The following is a 14,114-nucleotide window of genomic DNA, read 5'->3' as shown; positions in this document are numbered from 1 at the left end:
TCAACTTCTGAATTTCGTTTTTCATCTGCGCATCATTCTACAATCATTGCTAGTGTCTACCTGAACCAATCCAAAGTAACTCTTACTTGTTCTGAATCCTATTTAGCAAATTAAAGTCAATTTTAGCATTTTTCCCCATTCAATTCAAACCACATTTCAAAGCAATTGACCGGTTTTAAAATCATACTGTTCCCTCTAAGCTTGCTGGGGGGGGAATCTGGATTGAAACTGCCATTGTTGATTGTTATTCCTGAAACCTTTGTGCCCTCATTCCATCTCTTCATATTGCATATTGGGGCGAGTGAGTAGTAACAGAGGGAAAGAGGGATCACATTGTCTTTGGTTAAATTCATATCAAGTTTATTTATGTGTTGCATTCTTTCATATCGCTGCATTTCATTCAACCCATACAAAGTATTATCTGCTACATTATTCTTCCTATTCCTACTCCTAATTGATTAAAGAGATTGTTGATATTGTAATATTACCCATTGCTGACCAATGTTCATATTCATGATATTCAGCTATTATTCATATTCATAAAAGTTTGATATATATATTGTGCAATTCCTCAAATCTTTTAATTTGCAAAAACAAACCTACTTCTTGGCTCATTGAGGCCGGGGGGATTCAAAGAGAGGGGCATTATATAAGGGTACATCATCCAGAATTAAAAGAACTTTTGACATAAAAATATATAAATAAGGGTTTTCATTGGGCATCCCATACTAGGCATTGACTTAGTTGGAGTGCTGGATTGAAATCACTTACAGACCAAGAGCCTTTGGAAAAAGGTGTGGGGGTTGTGACTACAAATCTTCAAAACAAGTGTATCGTTCGCCAGGTATTTTGGGGGTTCATGAGGAAATTGCACCTGAAACAATGTTTTAAAGATAAGGAACCCAAAGAGAGTGTTAACGATGCGGGACTACATAAAATAAATCGACCTTTTGTCAACCGTTGCAGTAGCAGAGTGCAGAAACATGCACTTTAAAAAAAGAAATGGGGTATTCCAAGATATGGAAGCATTAGAACAACAGAATGCAAGGACCTCTATTTTTCATAATATGAGCAAACCAGAAAACTCGACTGTGAAGGCACTATTAAATTATGAGGAAATTGTGATCCGTTAAGTGGTAAGGGAGGGGCAATCGTGATCCAGGACAGAACTGAATATGTGAAAGACATTTGACAGATGAAATGTGCTATATGAGATTAGACAATGACCCCAGGAGAGAGAGGTTGGGTGTCTATGAAAGAGGCAGATTTTATGATTATGGAGAAATCCAGAATCCCCCAGTTTACACACTTCCAAAGATAAACAAATCAGTGGTTGCACCTCCAGGACACCCCAGGGTCCCTGGAGTTAACTTGGAGCTTGAACCGTTATCTAGGTTTACAGATGCCTTCTTACAACCAATGGTTAAAGGGATGATGTAGTACGGGACTCAATCCATTCGGCGTGCCGGAATACTCGTGCCAAGGAGCTGTGGTGATGTGATCTAAGCGAACTGCAGTGGCGTTTGGAGCGAGTGAAGAGTCTGGCGGGGCTCGCAATCCCTTTGTTATTATACATATACTTGTTTCAGTTAACAATAAACCCCCTTTATGTTACTCACCTTCCGCGTCCTCATCTCGAATGCTACAGGTGGCAACGAGGATGGGATGCGCAAATTAAATTGATCCGAGCCCCGCTGAGCATTTATGTCCCGACCAACGCGTCCCTCCATATCGGCGACGACTCGTTACGTGATCCCAGGTGAGCCAGCTTCTCTTCCATGTGCCTGCATTGTAAGCAGCGCTGTGCCGGTATCCATTGCATATCAAGGCATATTCATCTTCAGCTAGAGCATGTTTTCATTTCTTATGCAGCATGGCATTCAGCAGTGTACCTCCACCTGTTTTCTTTTTGCCTGAAGTAGGGGAACCTACCAGACCATGGAAAAACAAATGGATTAAATTGAGACAAGAATTTCTCAATGATGTTCATATTAACCCCAAAGCTTTTGGCGGAGTGAAGATCGAATTAATTGGATGGTTTTGGGGCATACTAAGATTCAGAGATAGAGAAGAAGGGTAAGATATACCTGGCAAAAAAAGGAAGTCGCCGCTGCTGAGCTGGACACATCAACGAAAACTCAAAGTGAGATTGAATCCAAATGCGGAAGAATTGGTGCTCTCCGTAGGTAATATCAACATGGAGGAGAATGTGAAAGTATGTTTGGGTTCGAGATATCCTATGGTTGTGACTGACATCCCTGAATGGCCATGGGATAAATTAGGAATGCATGTGATAGGCACAGTGTGGAACAATGGGAGGCAATCCTTTTTGTTTAGCCATCATAGATTTGTTAACAAGGGGAGTGGAGGTACTGATTAGACCCTTTATTACCACCAAGTCTGTAATTGAATTTTTGGAAGGGATCAGTGAGCGGGAAGGATTTCCCAGGGAGATTGTGACAGATAATGGGTCACAATTCGTTCAAAAGATATGGAGGACTATTGTAGGAAAAATTCCACTGAGCACAGGAAGAATGCTATTTACCATCCCAAGACAAATGGTGTTGTGGAACGCTAACACAGTTCTTAAAGAAGCCATTCGGTGGGCGTGGTCTAATGGCATGTATTGGGAAAAAGCAGTGAGGGATGTAATTGTGGCACACAGATGCCTCCCTCATTGCATGATGGGTGTCTCTCCTTTTGAGTTTAGTAGGGACAGGAAGGCCAATGCGGAGCTAGTGCCATCTTGGATGTGCAGGGGCACTTCTATAGGGAAAAGATTTGAGAACGCTTTTGATAATATCAAATGTAGTCAGTTAAAGAACAAGATGGCACATGACAGGTCAAGTGTGGAAGGGGGTAAGGTTGCTGCTCTTCCTACTGTAGGAGATACAGTAAGGATTAAGCCCCCCTCCCCGTGTTCTCGGGAATGGACCCTGCTAATGGTCTAAGCCTAATGTGGTGACTGAAGTGTTCAAACATGCTATCATAGTGGAGGATGGACGTGTGTGGAGGATGGACGTGTGTGGAACATGGAGAGAGTATCTGTGGAAAGGAATATGGATGGTTGGGTGAAAGGTAACAGTGACAGGCTTGGTGGTGAGGGGATTGATGCTGAAGGGTTGGGAAATCGTGGTGTTGAATTTTCCTTGCCTAGCAACACAGCGGAAAGTCCTCGCCAGTCAAGATGGGGTAGAACCTGCCGGAGACCCCGCCATCTGATGGAATATGTGTAGGAGGAAGAAAAGTATTTTGTGCGTTTTTGTTGAACTGTGAAGGGGGGGTGAGTATGGGACTCTGCCACGCGGCATGCTCTGTTCGCTGTGCCGTCAGACTCGTGCCATGGAGCTGGGGTGACGTGATGGAAGTGAGCTGCAGTGGTGGTTGGAGCGAGTGCACAAGACGGAGTCTGGAGGGGCTCGCAATCCTTTTATGTTATTATACATATACTTGTTTCAGTTAAAATTAAACCCTATTTGTTACTCGCCTTCCGTGTCCTCGACATCTCGAATGCTACAGATGACATCCTAGATACAAGATACTACCCAGATAATTAAAGAAGTAGAAATCTTAAACTTCAGTCCAAAAGCTGCTACTTTTAGGGTTGGATGTAGTAGCCCTGTATACTATTATTTTACAAGGAGCGACAATATACTGGAGGAACGGCTACTTTCGAATCGCGGTGATACTACGACCTTAGTCTCCTTCATACTGTGGTCTTCGAATGTTGCATTGACTGAAAATTATTTCCATTTTAATAGGGCATTCTACTGCCAGATGCATGGTATTTCGATGGGGGCAACTTTGGCCCAGAGCGTAGCAAATCTGTGTATGGCAGCCTTTGAGGAGAACAAAATTCATGATGCCGTGAATCCCTTCAAAGCACATGTGCGCCCATGGCGTAGATATATAGACCTACTAGTGGTATGGAGATGCAGTGAAGAAGCTGTACAATTTGGTGAGTGATTAATATTTAGGATAGGTATCTAATCTGTGTAAAAGTACAATCATTTTTTTTAAATATCACCAAATGAACAGGACAATGCTCTGTTAAACCATTCCAAAGTTTTCACCCTTGACATGCAAGAGACAACTTACCATTGGGACAGTTTTTAAGATTAAAAAGAAACGGCACATGTCGACAGGACTTGAGACAAGCTTGAGAGAGGCTACATGCTAGGGGATACCCGAGTTATGTGACTGCTAAAGCAATGAAGTGAGTGACTAACAATAACCAGGAATAATTATTGGAATATCTAGAGCCACTGTGCATGTTCAGATATACTGTCTGCATCGTTATCTGTTGTCTTTTCTTCCGACCTACGCATTGAGGTGGACTAGATAATGTGCACTTAAATTTTGTATTTATTCATGTTGATTTAAAATTACATTTTCCAAAATGGGAAATCGACATGAAAAATAAATGTTATTATCAAAGTAATTACAAACCGGAAAAATTGACAGAACGAGTTAATACATCATGTGCCAATCAAAGAAGAGATTGTCTGAGCACACTTGTTTAAGTGTCCATGCGGACAGGTGGTTTACTGCAGGGAAGGAGGGCCCACTTTCCTTGGATTGACCTCTGGCTACCATAAAGTAACACATTCCCCGCTTTGGTTTGGCAGAGAAGTCGTTCAGACGAAATGGGAAATGCGCTGGCAATCTCTGTGCATGATGGCACACGTTACATTTCCTGCATAATTAGAGTGGCTTTGCTCCTTGGTAGAGCATGCTCTCATTGTACCATTGGTTTTGGGGTTTTGGTTGAAAGTCAACCACCCCCCACAGCATTTGATATCAACGTTGCTTGTCTCGCTGCCTCAAATGGACCGTTTATTCTAGGAACTAAAAGCAGAGTATATATGATATGATATGGCATGGCATTTGTAACGCGCCTATACACAAGTGTTTCAGGGTGCGATATATACCTTCCCAATGTGTAGTAAGTACACCACGAGAAAGACTACCATAATCGGCACTGCCATAGTTATCATTTACTATCCAAATATTGTACTAAAAATAATGTAATCAAATAATGGCAGGCCTGTCAGAAAAACTGTGTGAATGATGGGAATGAAGAAAGATGGCATCTTCCATCCTTGCTCAGTGAGTGCACGTTCTTGTAGGGGCTGTGCCCTCTGTGACGATCCTTCACTTTGTGTTTTTTTACTGTTGCTCCCCCAATGCCTACGATGAAGGGGACACCTATCCTTTGGTTCTAGATCTCTGGGTCCCAGCTGAGGTAAGCTCAAACAGTCCAAAGATGGTGGTCTCTTAGCACGCTTTCATGCCTCAGCAATCTTCAGGGAGGCTGATTGGATTCAGGTGTGCAGGGTTGAATCCCTCTGGTAAGTACCAGGATGTGGCAGCAGGGAATTATGGTAACTGTAGTGTAGAGCCAGCCAGGATCTAACTCTTCCCCCATTTTTCAATATTAGCCCTCAGTGGGGTGGGGGGGTGAGTTACCACCAGTATGGCACTCCAAAATCAGGCATGTGCAGCCCTGGTGCAGCCCCTCTGGAGCCCCAGTCTACAGTTAGATGTGTGAACTAAAAGTAAGGGACCGAGGGGCGCACCTCTGGGTCCCAGTGGCAGTAAGTTCATGAACAGAGTCATTAACCCAGGTGTAGTTGTGAACTTTGTGAAACCTTTGCTAAAAAACCAAGAGAAGGGAGCCATTCTCTTAATGCCAGAACCTTTGAGTTGGAACTTTGATTTGTATTATTTCCAATCATGTGAAGCTGAAAGATCCAATGCTGCAGAGGAATAAGTTACTTATCTGCAACCGTACTTCTACAGCTTTGCTGTCTTTTACAGATCCACATGTTGTCGGTGAACCTCCCCATCTAGGCTTTGGTGGTTTCTGATTTATGCACTGCTAGACCACGGCTATTTAAAGCTGAAACTGTCTTCCTGGGATCAAACTTAAAGTCTGTTACCCCTCATTGATCAGCAGGGAAGAGGTCAACAATGGGTGGCCAAGGCTAAAGTTGAACCGTTTCTAGTGCCCTTAAGGGGTATGTGCCCTGGCAACAAAGTATACAAATAATATCCGGCCCCATGGCACTAATTGTGTTAAGTATAAAAGTTGCATTTTCTGCAGGTAATTCAGGTAAGTGTAAGAAAGGGGATTAATAACCGGAAAACACAGCGTTGGAAGAACGAACACAACACCCTTTTGTACCATTTTTAAAAAAAATGTTTTATTCATTTTTTTTTTGTTCGACTCAACTTATTGTGCCTTTTTGTTTTTGAAGATGGGAGAATGATCATTTTTGTACAGCAGCGCATGCAGAGAAAAGATCAGATCAATAGAATGGCGCAGAATGTGTGTAGATGTTAAGGAAGGGAATCTATTTTTAGTAGTTATTGACTTCAAAGCTGCATTAACCTTTATTAATGGAACCGTGCCTAAATGTCCTGGAAATGACTAACACAGTATTTCAGGCAGCCACAAAATGTCATCCCGCCTGCACATTTAGATCAGGTTTCAAAATATCCTGAAATGGACTGTCAAAGTTGGGATGGGATTCTGTTAGGGTTGCATACTCATTCACAGTTTTTGGAACATGGGAAATTAAAGGAAATTGGACGTTGGCCTGCTGCATTAATAGATCTGACACTAAATTAACTATTGGCCAGGCTGAAAGATGGTTCCTTGAGATTTAATTAAATATTGGGGGTGGAGGGATGCCAGTGAAGGCGCGTTAAGGAGTTCTTGGATAAGGTTTGTCTATTGGCCTATCTGGAGCTAATCTCTGAGCAGATTGATTGGGTCTCATACCGTCAGCCTGTTCCTCATTGGACGGATGACATTGGCTGATCAGAGTAGTGGTTCTGTCAGCCTGGGACAAAAAACAACGGGAAACACTGCCTCATTGCTCTGGTTTGCAGGCAAGCTGATGGCTAGGCAAGTGGCAAAGCTGATCAGAGCCATTAAGGCACCCAGGTGATGGTGGCACTACTTTGTTTCAGGGCGCCTAAAACCAAATCCAAGATGGGTGCTCAAATTGGCAAACAAGAAGATAAACATAATGAACTCAGTCATATCTGATGACATACCACTTAATAATAATAATATCTAGTTTTATATAGCGCTACAAGCCGGCAGGCATCTAAGCGCTGAGATAACAGTTGATATTATTATCCCACAGCGTGGTATTGAGTGGTACTCAATTTATCGACCTCGGAAGGATGAAAGGTTGAGTTGGCCCTGCCGGGATTCGAACCTGCATCAGCAGGCTGCACACAGATGTCAGAAACTGGTGCTCAGCTCGTTGTGCTATCTGACCCACTTATGGGTCACGCTAGAGCTTTTCCTCTTGGTGCTGAGGCATCCCTTTCTAAATTGACCTAAATGGTTGTTGAGCTTGCGACAGCATGGCGCCTGAAGATGTAGTTATATCTCTTGTCACCTAAACAAAGAAAATGTGTCCAGGTAAGCCTAATGCTGGATTTAAATGAAATAAATGTATTAAAATTGTACTTTCTGTTCTTCAATCTATATCTACCTGGTGGTAAGATATGAATCTGAGCTGCTAGGAGGTTTTGAGCTAGATCTACGAGTTTACCAAATTTTGGAATGAGGCACCCTAGAGTACTGTGAGAAACCCAAAAATGTCTCACTGGCTAGTCCCTGCGGCATCTGTCATCCAGGTGGCCAGGACACGGCCATTTCTATTGGATCCAGTTCCTGGTGGTGGTCCAGTGCGGGAGGATCACCTGGATGAGAGGTCTTCGGGGAGTAGAAGTGCGACACTGACGCGTAAGACGCAGTACCCACTTTCTCCAAACATCTTTTCCTCATTCTACAAAACTCTTGAGGTTATACCCCCTTGTCCCCACACAAACACTTTCTATATTGTGACAGACAGTGTACCAACACCAAGGCCTTTTACCTGACATGTCCCAACACAAGAGTCAGGCAGAGTCAGGCAATCAACAATAACTAGGCACGTCTGGCGGCCCTTTCCCTTCCCCACAGGGATAAAAGGTGGGGCACGAAAGCACACTTCGAGCAAGGCCAAACACACGAGGAAGCAGCTATTCCGGACTGGCAGTTCAAGTGGAGGAAAAAGGCGTAGACCTGGAGGGATGACGAAGAGGGAATTGCCCTTGCCCTTTACAAATCAGATCTTCGAAGCCTCCGAAAGGGAAAGCATAAGACCAGAAAGTCCAGCTGGCGTGTGGTGTGATGGATTACGATGGCACACTGGGCTCTCCTGCGCTGATAGTCAAAGCGGGGAGAAGCGCTTGCCACCGTGGTGCCATTCTTGACTACCGAGACAAGAACTCCCAACAGTTCAGCACAGCCAGTGAGTCAGAGAAGACAGATAGTAAAACCGAACTGTGCTGGATCCAAGGTTGCAGGTGGCAAACTTGTTGAACAAAGACCTTGTGTACTTGAGCTTGAAAGAAACACTTTTACAAGGTTGAGAAGCAGAGTAGTCAGGCATTGCAGGGGCGCTCATTTGAAAGCTCTGATTGAAGCCCTCTTGGTCTGTGTTTTGATTGAAACTACGAAGACAAAGAGGCCTTGGGAGAGGCTAGTGTAAAGTGTCAGTGGTTCTACCAGGGTCGAGCAATGCCCAGCGTACACTCAAGTCTTTGACACATTGAGGAAAACTATGTGAAGCCTGACTGGGGGCTTTAAGAAAACCTGACTGGTGCTGAGACCCGAACTTAAGAAAAGGAAAGACAGCTAGGGGAAGAAAACCCTGCTTTTCTGATGAGATGAATGAATCATGAACTGTGTTAGAATGGCTATGTGAACCCGACAGAGGGGTGCCTGTGAATTGAGGATAAATGATGATATACCCTTGAACATTGTGACCCGGGCTGAGGGATGTTCACAATGGATAGTTGGTGAAAAGGACATTGAGGCTGTTAAGTCATATGTTTTGGAGTGAAAGGCCGTAGTGAACCAGTTTAAGGGAGGCTAACGTTGCAAGAATGATCAGAGCTCGGTTGAGGGGGGGCGAAGAGCAGTCTCCCAACGTGAAAAGATCGCCAAAGGAACTTTTTGTTTATTGTTTTTGGTACAGCCGACCTTCTAAGAAAAGAGACTTGGTCCCAGAAGGTCCTAGCATCGTTGAAAGGAACTGTAACCTCGTGCTGGCGAGGCCCAGGAGTGTGCTATGCTCAAAGGTCCTGCCTTGTCATGTACTAAAAACGTGGGGAAGGAAGACCCCCGGCTAGAACATCCTGACTTATTTGTGAACACCTCTTTCTTTTCTTTTGAACACTATCCCACACTATTTTTGAACTTGGCTGTAAGAATTGGCAACTGCGGTTTTTAAAATTTATTTATTTATATTTTTTTGTTTGTTTTTTATAGGCCCTTTTTTTGACTACACCACTAGGACGGCCTTATTATTTGATGGTTGTAGCTTGCGCCCATCTTAGATTTAGGTTTAGAGTAGGCGTTTTCCAACCCATTTATACAGTTTAATAAACACCCTTGAACTGTGATCACTTGAGTCTGTCTTTACTGTTGCCACCATGAGTTCCTTACCGTTCACGGTGCATCCCTATAAGGAGGGGGTACCGGATGGGGCGGATCCAGGGGCCATAGTGGATCTAGTAATGTAATGTAACAGGCATTTGTATATTGCCTTTCAGCATTGTTATGGTCTCAACGCGCTATAGGTTGAACGCCCTTGACCGGAGTCAAAGCATGGGAAATACGTTGTAGAGTTATACAATGTGTGTGTGCATTTTGACCGGTTTGAAGGTTGGTTAGGAGTGGCCAAATCCCTGCTAGTCACCCGTTTTGAGCAGGTGGGTGCGTGCCAGATGGGTAGGCTGGAGAGTATGCGAGAGATATTACATGTGCAGCTAGGCCACATTTTACTGTGGGAGATGGCTGCATTCTAATGGAAGGGGTATTGTGCAAGATATGTGAGCAGGGAGCACATTATGTGGCCATTAAAACATGCATATGTACAAAGAGCTGCATTATGCCAATAACCTCTAATTTATCAATTTGGATGTCTTTGAATCGATATCATGACTTCCTTCCCAAAGATAATCTCCAGACTTTATGTAAGAACTATATTGCTATTATTGTGTATACCTTTACAGATGCACACACCAGCATCAATATTTCAAGTTGCAAGTTACTACCCATGCATAACAAGTTAGTAACCACCTCAGTTCTCTAGGTACAGAAGGCATTCGATTTCTTACTCGCCAATATCCAATTATCAGTAGCCAATGGCTGGTGGTGAATGCACATTTTGAGGCCTGACGCACATCATTGAGAGTTTCTTTGAAAAAATGTATGCACTATTTTGATAAATAATTACGGGCTATATTTTTCACTTGCTGCATGCCATTTTCCGTGAAGATGGTTGCATCCCCTTTGAGATCTCAAGGGTGCTACAAATTCGTTCCCTCGTTACCCCTAAACAGTCCTATTTCAAAATAATAAAGTGGAGAAGACGTGCACAATTTTCATTACACTTCGAGCAAAGTGTGTAGCAAGTTTAAAAACAAGCTGCGAGCACTTCAGTGCGCACATTAGAGCAAAGTGTGGAGCAAGGTTTGGAGCAGTCTTTGGAGTGTGTGCTGGCTTTAAGGGTGAGCTGTATGAGTATCTGTATTTTCATCGGCAGGCTGTTTCTGATACTTGGATCGGAACACAACAGACTTGTTCGCGCTCGTTTCAGTTTGCTTGTGCTTGATTTCTGAAGTGTTGGAAACAACTTCAAAAAGAGCACATTGTGCTGGTAACACTATGCTAAACTGGTAGTATATGACTTGTCTTTCTACCCACATCACTTTTGCTCTCTGGTTGTATATCAGTGGCTATTTAATTTAATGAAGATGACTGTCGGCCACAAGAGTGCGGAAGGGAAACTGGTGAAACCGTCTCTGCCCCGCCCCTATGTTTTATGGAGCGGACCTATTCATCAGGCGGTGGTGCCACGGAATCAAGCACCCCATGATCATATAAAATCTACTGCTGGCGTCAAGAAATCACATATTTCTCCTGTAAGGAACCAGGAGTACGACATCAGGGCGTTGTGGTGGTTGGCAAATACTTTCATTAAGGTAAAAAGAGGGTTGGAGAAAGGGCGAGATAGGACTAACTCTAAGAGGGGTTTCCCTGAATCAAAAAACCTAAAGGATGGCTGTGTCAGAATGTCCAGAGTAAAGTTCTCCGTCCTGTTTCCAAATCCTAATCTGACCCTTGGTCGCTAAACTCAAGATAAAGTGAAAAGGGAAACAATCTTTCAACTGGTCGTCTGCAGCTCTTTTCCAATGTTGAAAAAGGTGCTAAAAGAAATAAACAACCAAAGTGCCACATGTCTCAGGAGATTGTTACCTTTCCCTGAGTTTCTAAGGCTCTTTACAGTTCAGTTTCAAAGGGTATGGTTCTTCCCTTGATCTTTCTCACTTTCACAATTCACGATGCCAAGAAGTTATTTCTCTTGGCTCCTTTGAGTTTTCCAACAATGCCATAGGGGATGCCTCCCTTCCCCTAGTCACAAGGTTCAAGTTCCAACTCCAGGGGGGAATTACTTCTTCCCCTGGATTCCACATACTCAAGAGAATGACTCCCTTCTCTTGATCTCCTCGGTTTATATGCAGCTTCTTGGCAAGAATGAGAGAGTCCCAGACCCTCCTCTGTCCATCTGGTACACTCTCCTCCCTGGCTTCCAAACACTTGTTTTAACACAATTGGGTGCTGGTACACTCTCCTCCCTGGCTTCCAAACACTTGTTTTAACAAAATTGGGTGCGGGTCCCATCAGTTTGCCTGGTGTACTCTCCTGCTAGGACTTTAATATGTCACAGTTTCACGCTTTTATATTTTTTTCACTCAACCATTGGGCCCTGGATTTGTTTTCACTTGCTTCATTCAACAATTGACTTGATGTCCCAGCTCCCCTACTCAGGGTCTACCCAGTTCATGTAATTTTCCTTCAGTGCTGTGCGTTGTATGCCACAAAGCGCCCCGGCGTTCCAACTCCCCTTTCTGGGGTCACCGGTTTCTCCTGGCTGCTTCGGCGTTCTCTGTGGGCTGCAATTTTTCCAGCGGCTTGCTTCGTCCTCTTGTAGGCGTCTCATCAGCTCTACGGTACCCACAATGCCTTGCCCTTCGTTCCACAGCTTCCCCTGCTCTCTGCCTCTACGCAGCGAACCTCTGGCTTCCGAGCCTCTTGTGATCGCACCTCCAGGAGCTTTCTTTCTCTCCTTTTGCAACGTGCTTTTTCTCGGTTTCTGACCTGCGTCTGGAGTAGTGGTTCTCCCTTAGGCAGCCACCCCCAAGGGTCAGGATCAGGTAGCAGCTGCCTTTCCCTGGCCATATGAAAAGAGTTTCCTCAGCAAGGCAGTGATGACGTTGCAAGATTTATCACACTACCCACTCCGGCAATGTTGATTCAGCTCCTCAAGGTTGCACTTCACAAAAGGCAGGCTCCTCGAAACAAAGTGTAATTTACTCTCAGTTTAAATGACACAGCTGCCACAGTAGATGCCATTTTTGCCCTTTGATCTACGCTCACTCAAGATCAGTTGCCTATAAAACAAATGCTTGCCCCCGTACCTTTTATCTTAGCTCATAGCACTGCATTAATAAGCCAATTAGTGGTGGTGACAATGTATATATTCAAGAGGCGGATTAGAGCGTGATTAATACTCCATCTCTGTGAGTCCCGAGGTCAGAAACAGTAGGGAATGAAGATTCTAGAAAGGTTTCTGGTGCTATGGAGGACTCTGCGTAAAGTATTTAGGTATGGCAAGTACCATTTTAATTAAAGTTGCATGTACAGATCCCTGTCTTCATCAGTCCCCAGACTGCTGGTGATGCTTGCATCTGTGCCTATTTCAACGATTGTTTTTCAACCTATTCATTTAAAATTTAAAAAAAAAACACTAGTTTGAAAACGTTTGCTTTACACTGGCACATAGATATATGTGGATGTGCCCTTAGTTTAGTGCAAGACTATGGCAAGGTATCAATTGAAGGTAGGCAGCGCGCAGTAAAGAGTAGCAATAAAGCTGGGAGTTTATTGGGCAAATTTGATCGACAGGCGAGACCCCACAACATTAAAGAAAAATGGACATGACTTGTATAAAAAGAAATCAAGCGGTACATAAAGTGCCGCGAATTGCACATATTCTTTTTAACTGAATATTTAACTGAATACCAATTCAGTGCATTCTGGAACCTCCAGTGGTGTGAGACGTAAATGTCTGAAAGCAGGCTGGACACATAGCTGGGCCAGCTATGACTCTAAGATATATGGCATGCCAAAAGAAGGAAGGCATTAAGGGTTACTTTCATGTGAGAACCTCCTGTGGTGGGGAGGCTGTGCTGTTTACAGTTCACAATGGCAACATAGCAACTGAGAAGACAACTGACAGTGTGCTTGCAAGTGGAAGACTAATGAGACTACTCCATTTTCCTGCTAACTGCATAATGCTCAGAGAAGGTTTATCATGTCTAATGAAAGGCGTCAGATTGCAGTTGATTGTATGTAGCCCACATTAATGCAGGTAATAAAAGAAAGGTACCACAGCACCTGTTGCGTGCCAGGATTACATATGACCACACATTGTAAAGGGCTGTATAAAGGGGGTAATAGTGAATCTCCAAATTGCTTGATGTTGCCTCTACTCATTATATATCCATTTGCTTAAACTAGTGCTAAAATATATTATAATCTGTAAATCCAAGTACATGACAAAGTACTTGTATGAGGTCAATCGACAAAGGCACTGATAAGATGGTGCAAAAGACGTTTTAAATGTAATTCATAATGCACACTGTATGCAAATGAGAATGTTATTCTGAGATACTTCTGCATTTTATCACTGATGATAGTATCATGTGTAATAAAACCTACCTCATGTCATAAATTGTACTGAGCTGAACTAAATGAGCTAGTCTGGCATTTTCCAGAAGAGCATTTGTTTTTGCAAAATTGGTTTGGAGGCAAATGTTTGTTTTGTTTAACTTCTCAAACCTTTTACCATTTTAAATAGGCGGAAAGTCCAGGAAGCAGCCAAAGGTAAGATTTTATAATATTTAGTATCTGTTTGAAGCAATGCTTTGGTGCTTAATTGGGAGTAACTGTGTGGAAACCAATTGAGTTTCCAATC

The 14,114-nt window shown here is 43.4% G+C and overlaps 1 protein-coding gene across 2 annotated transcripts in view; it reads left to right on the top strand.

Annotated features, from left to right (window-relative positions):
* Positions 1-14,114, top strand: part of AP1AR (adaptor related protein complex 1 associated regulatory protein) — a 391,174-nt gene that overhangs the window by 201,641 nt on the left and 175,419 nt on the right. For both annotated transcript variants that reach the window (XM_069630653.1, XM_069630654.1), the window contains exon 4: positions 13,998-14,023. In XM_069630653.1, coding sequence (XP_069486754.1) covers positions 13,998-14,023 — 26 coding nt within the window. The remainder of the gene's footprint in view (positions 1-13,997; positions 14,024-14,114) is intronic.

Source organism: Ambystoma mexicanum, chromosome 6q, assembly GCF_040938575.1.
Source record: "Ambystoma mexicanum isolate Mex_15411 chromosome 6q, UKY_AmexF1_1, whole genome shotgun sequence".
In the NCBI taxonomy this organism is placed as follows: domain Eukaryota; kingdom Metazoa; phylum Chordata; class Amphibia; order Caudata; family Ambystomatidae; genus Ambystoma; species Ambystoma mexicanum.
Note: the sequence above shows the minus strand (reverse complement) of the source record. Positions and strands in the feature narration are given on the sequence as shown.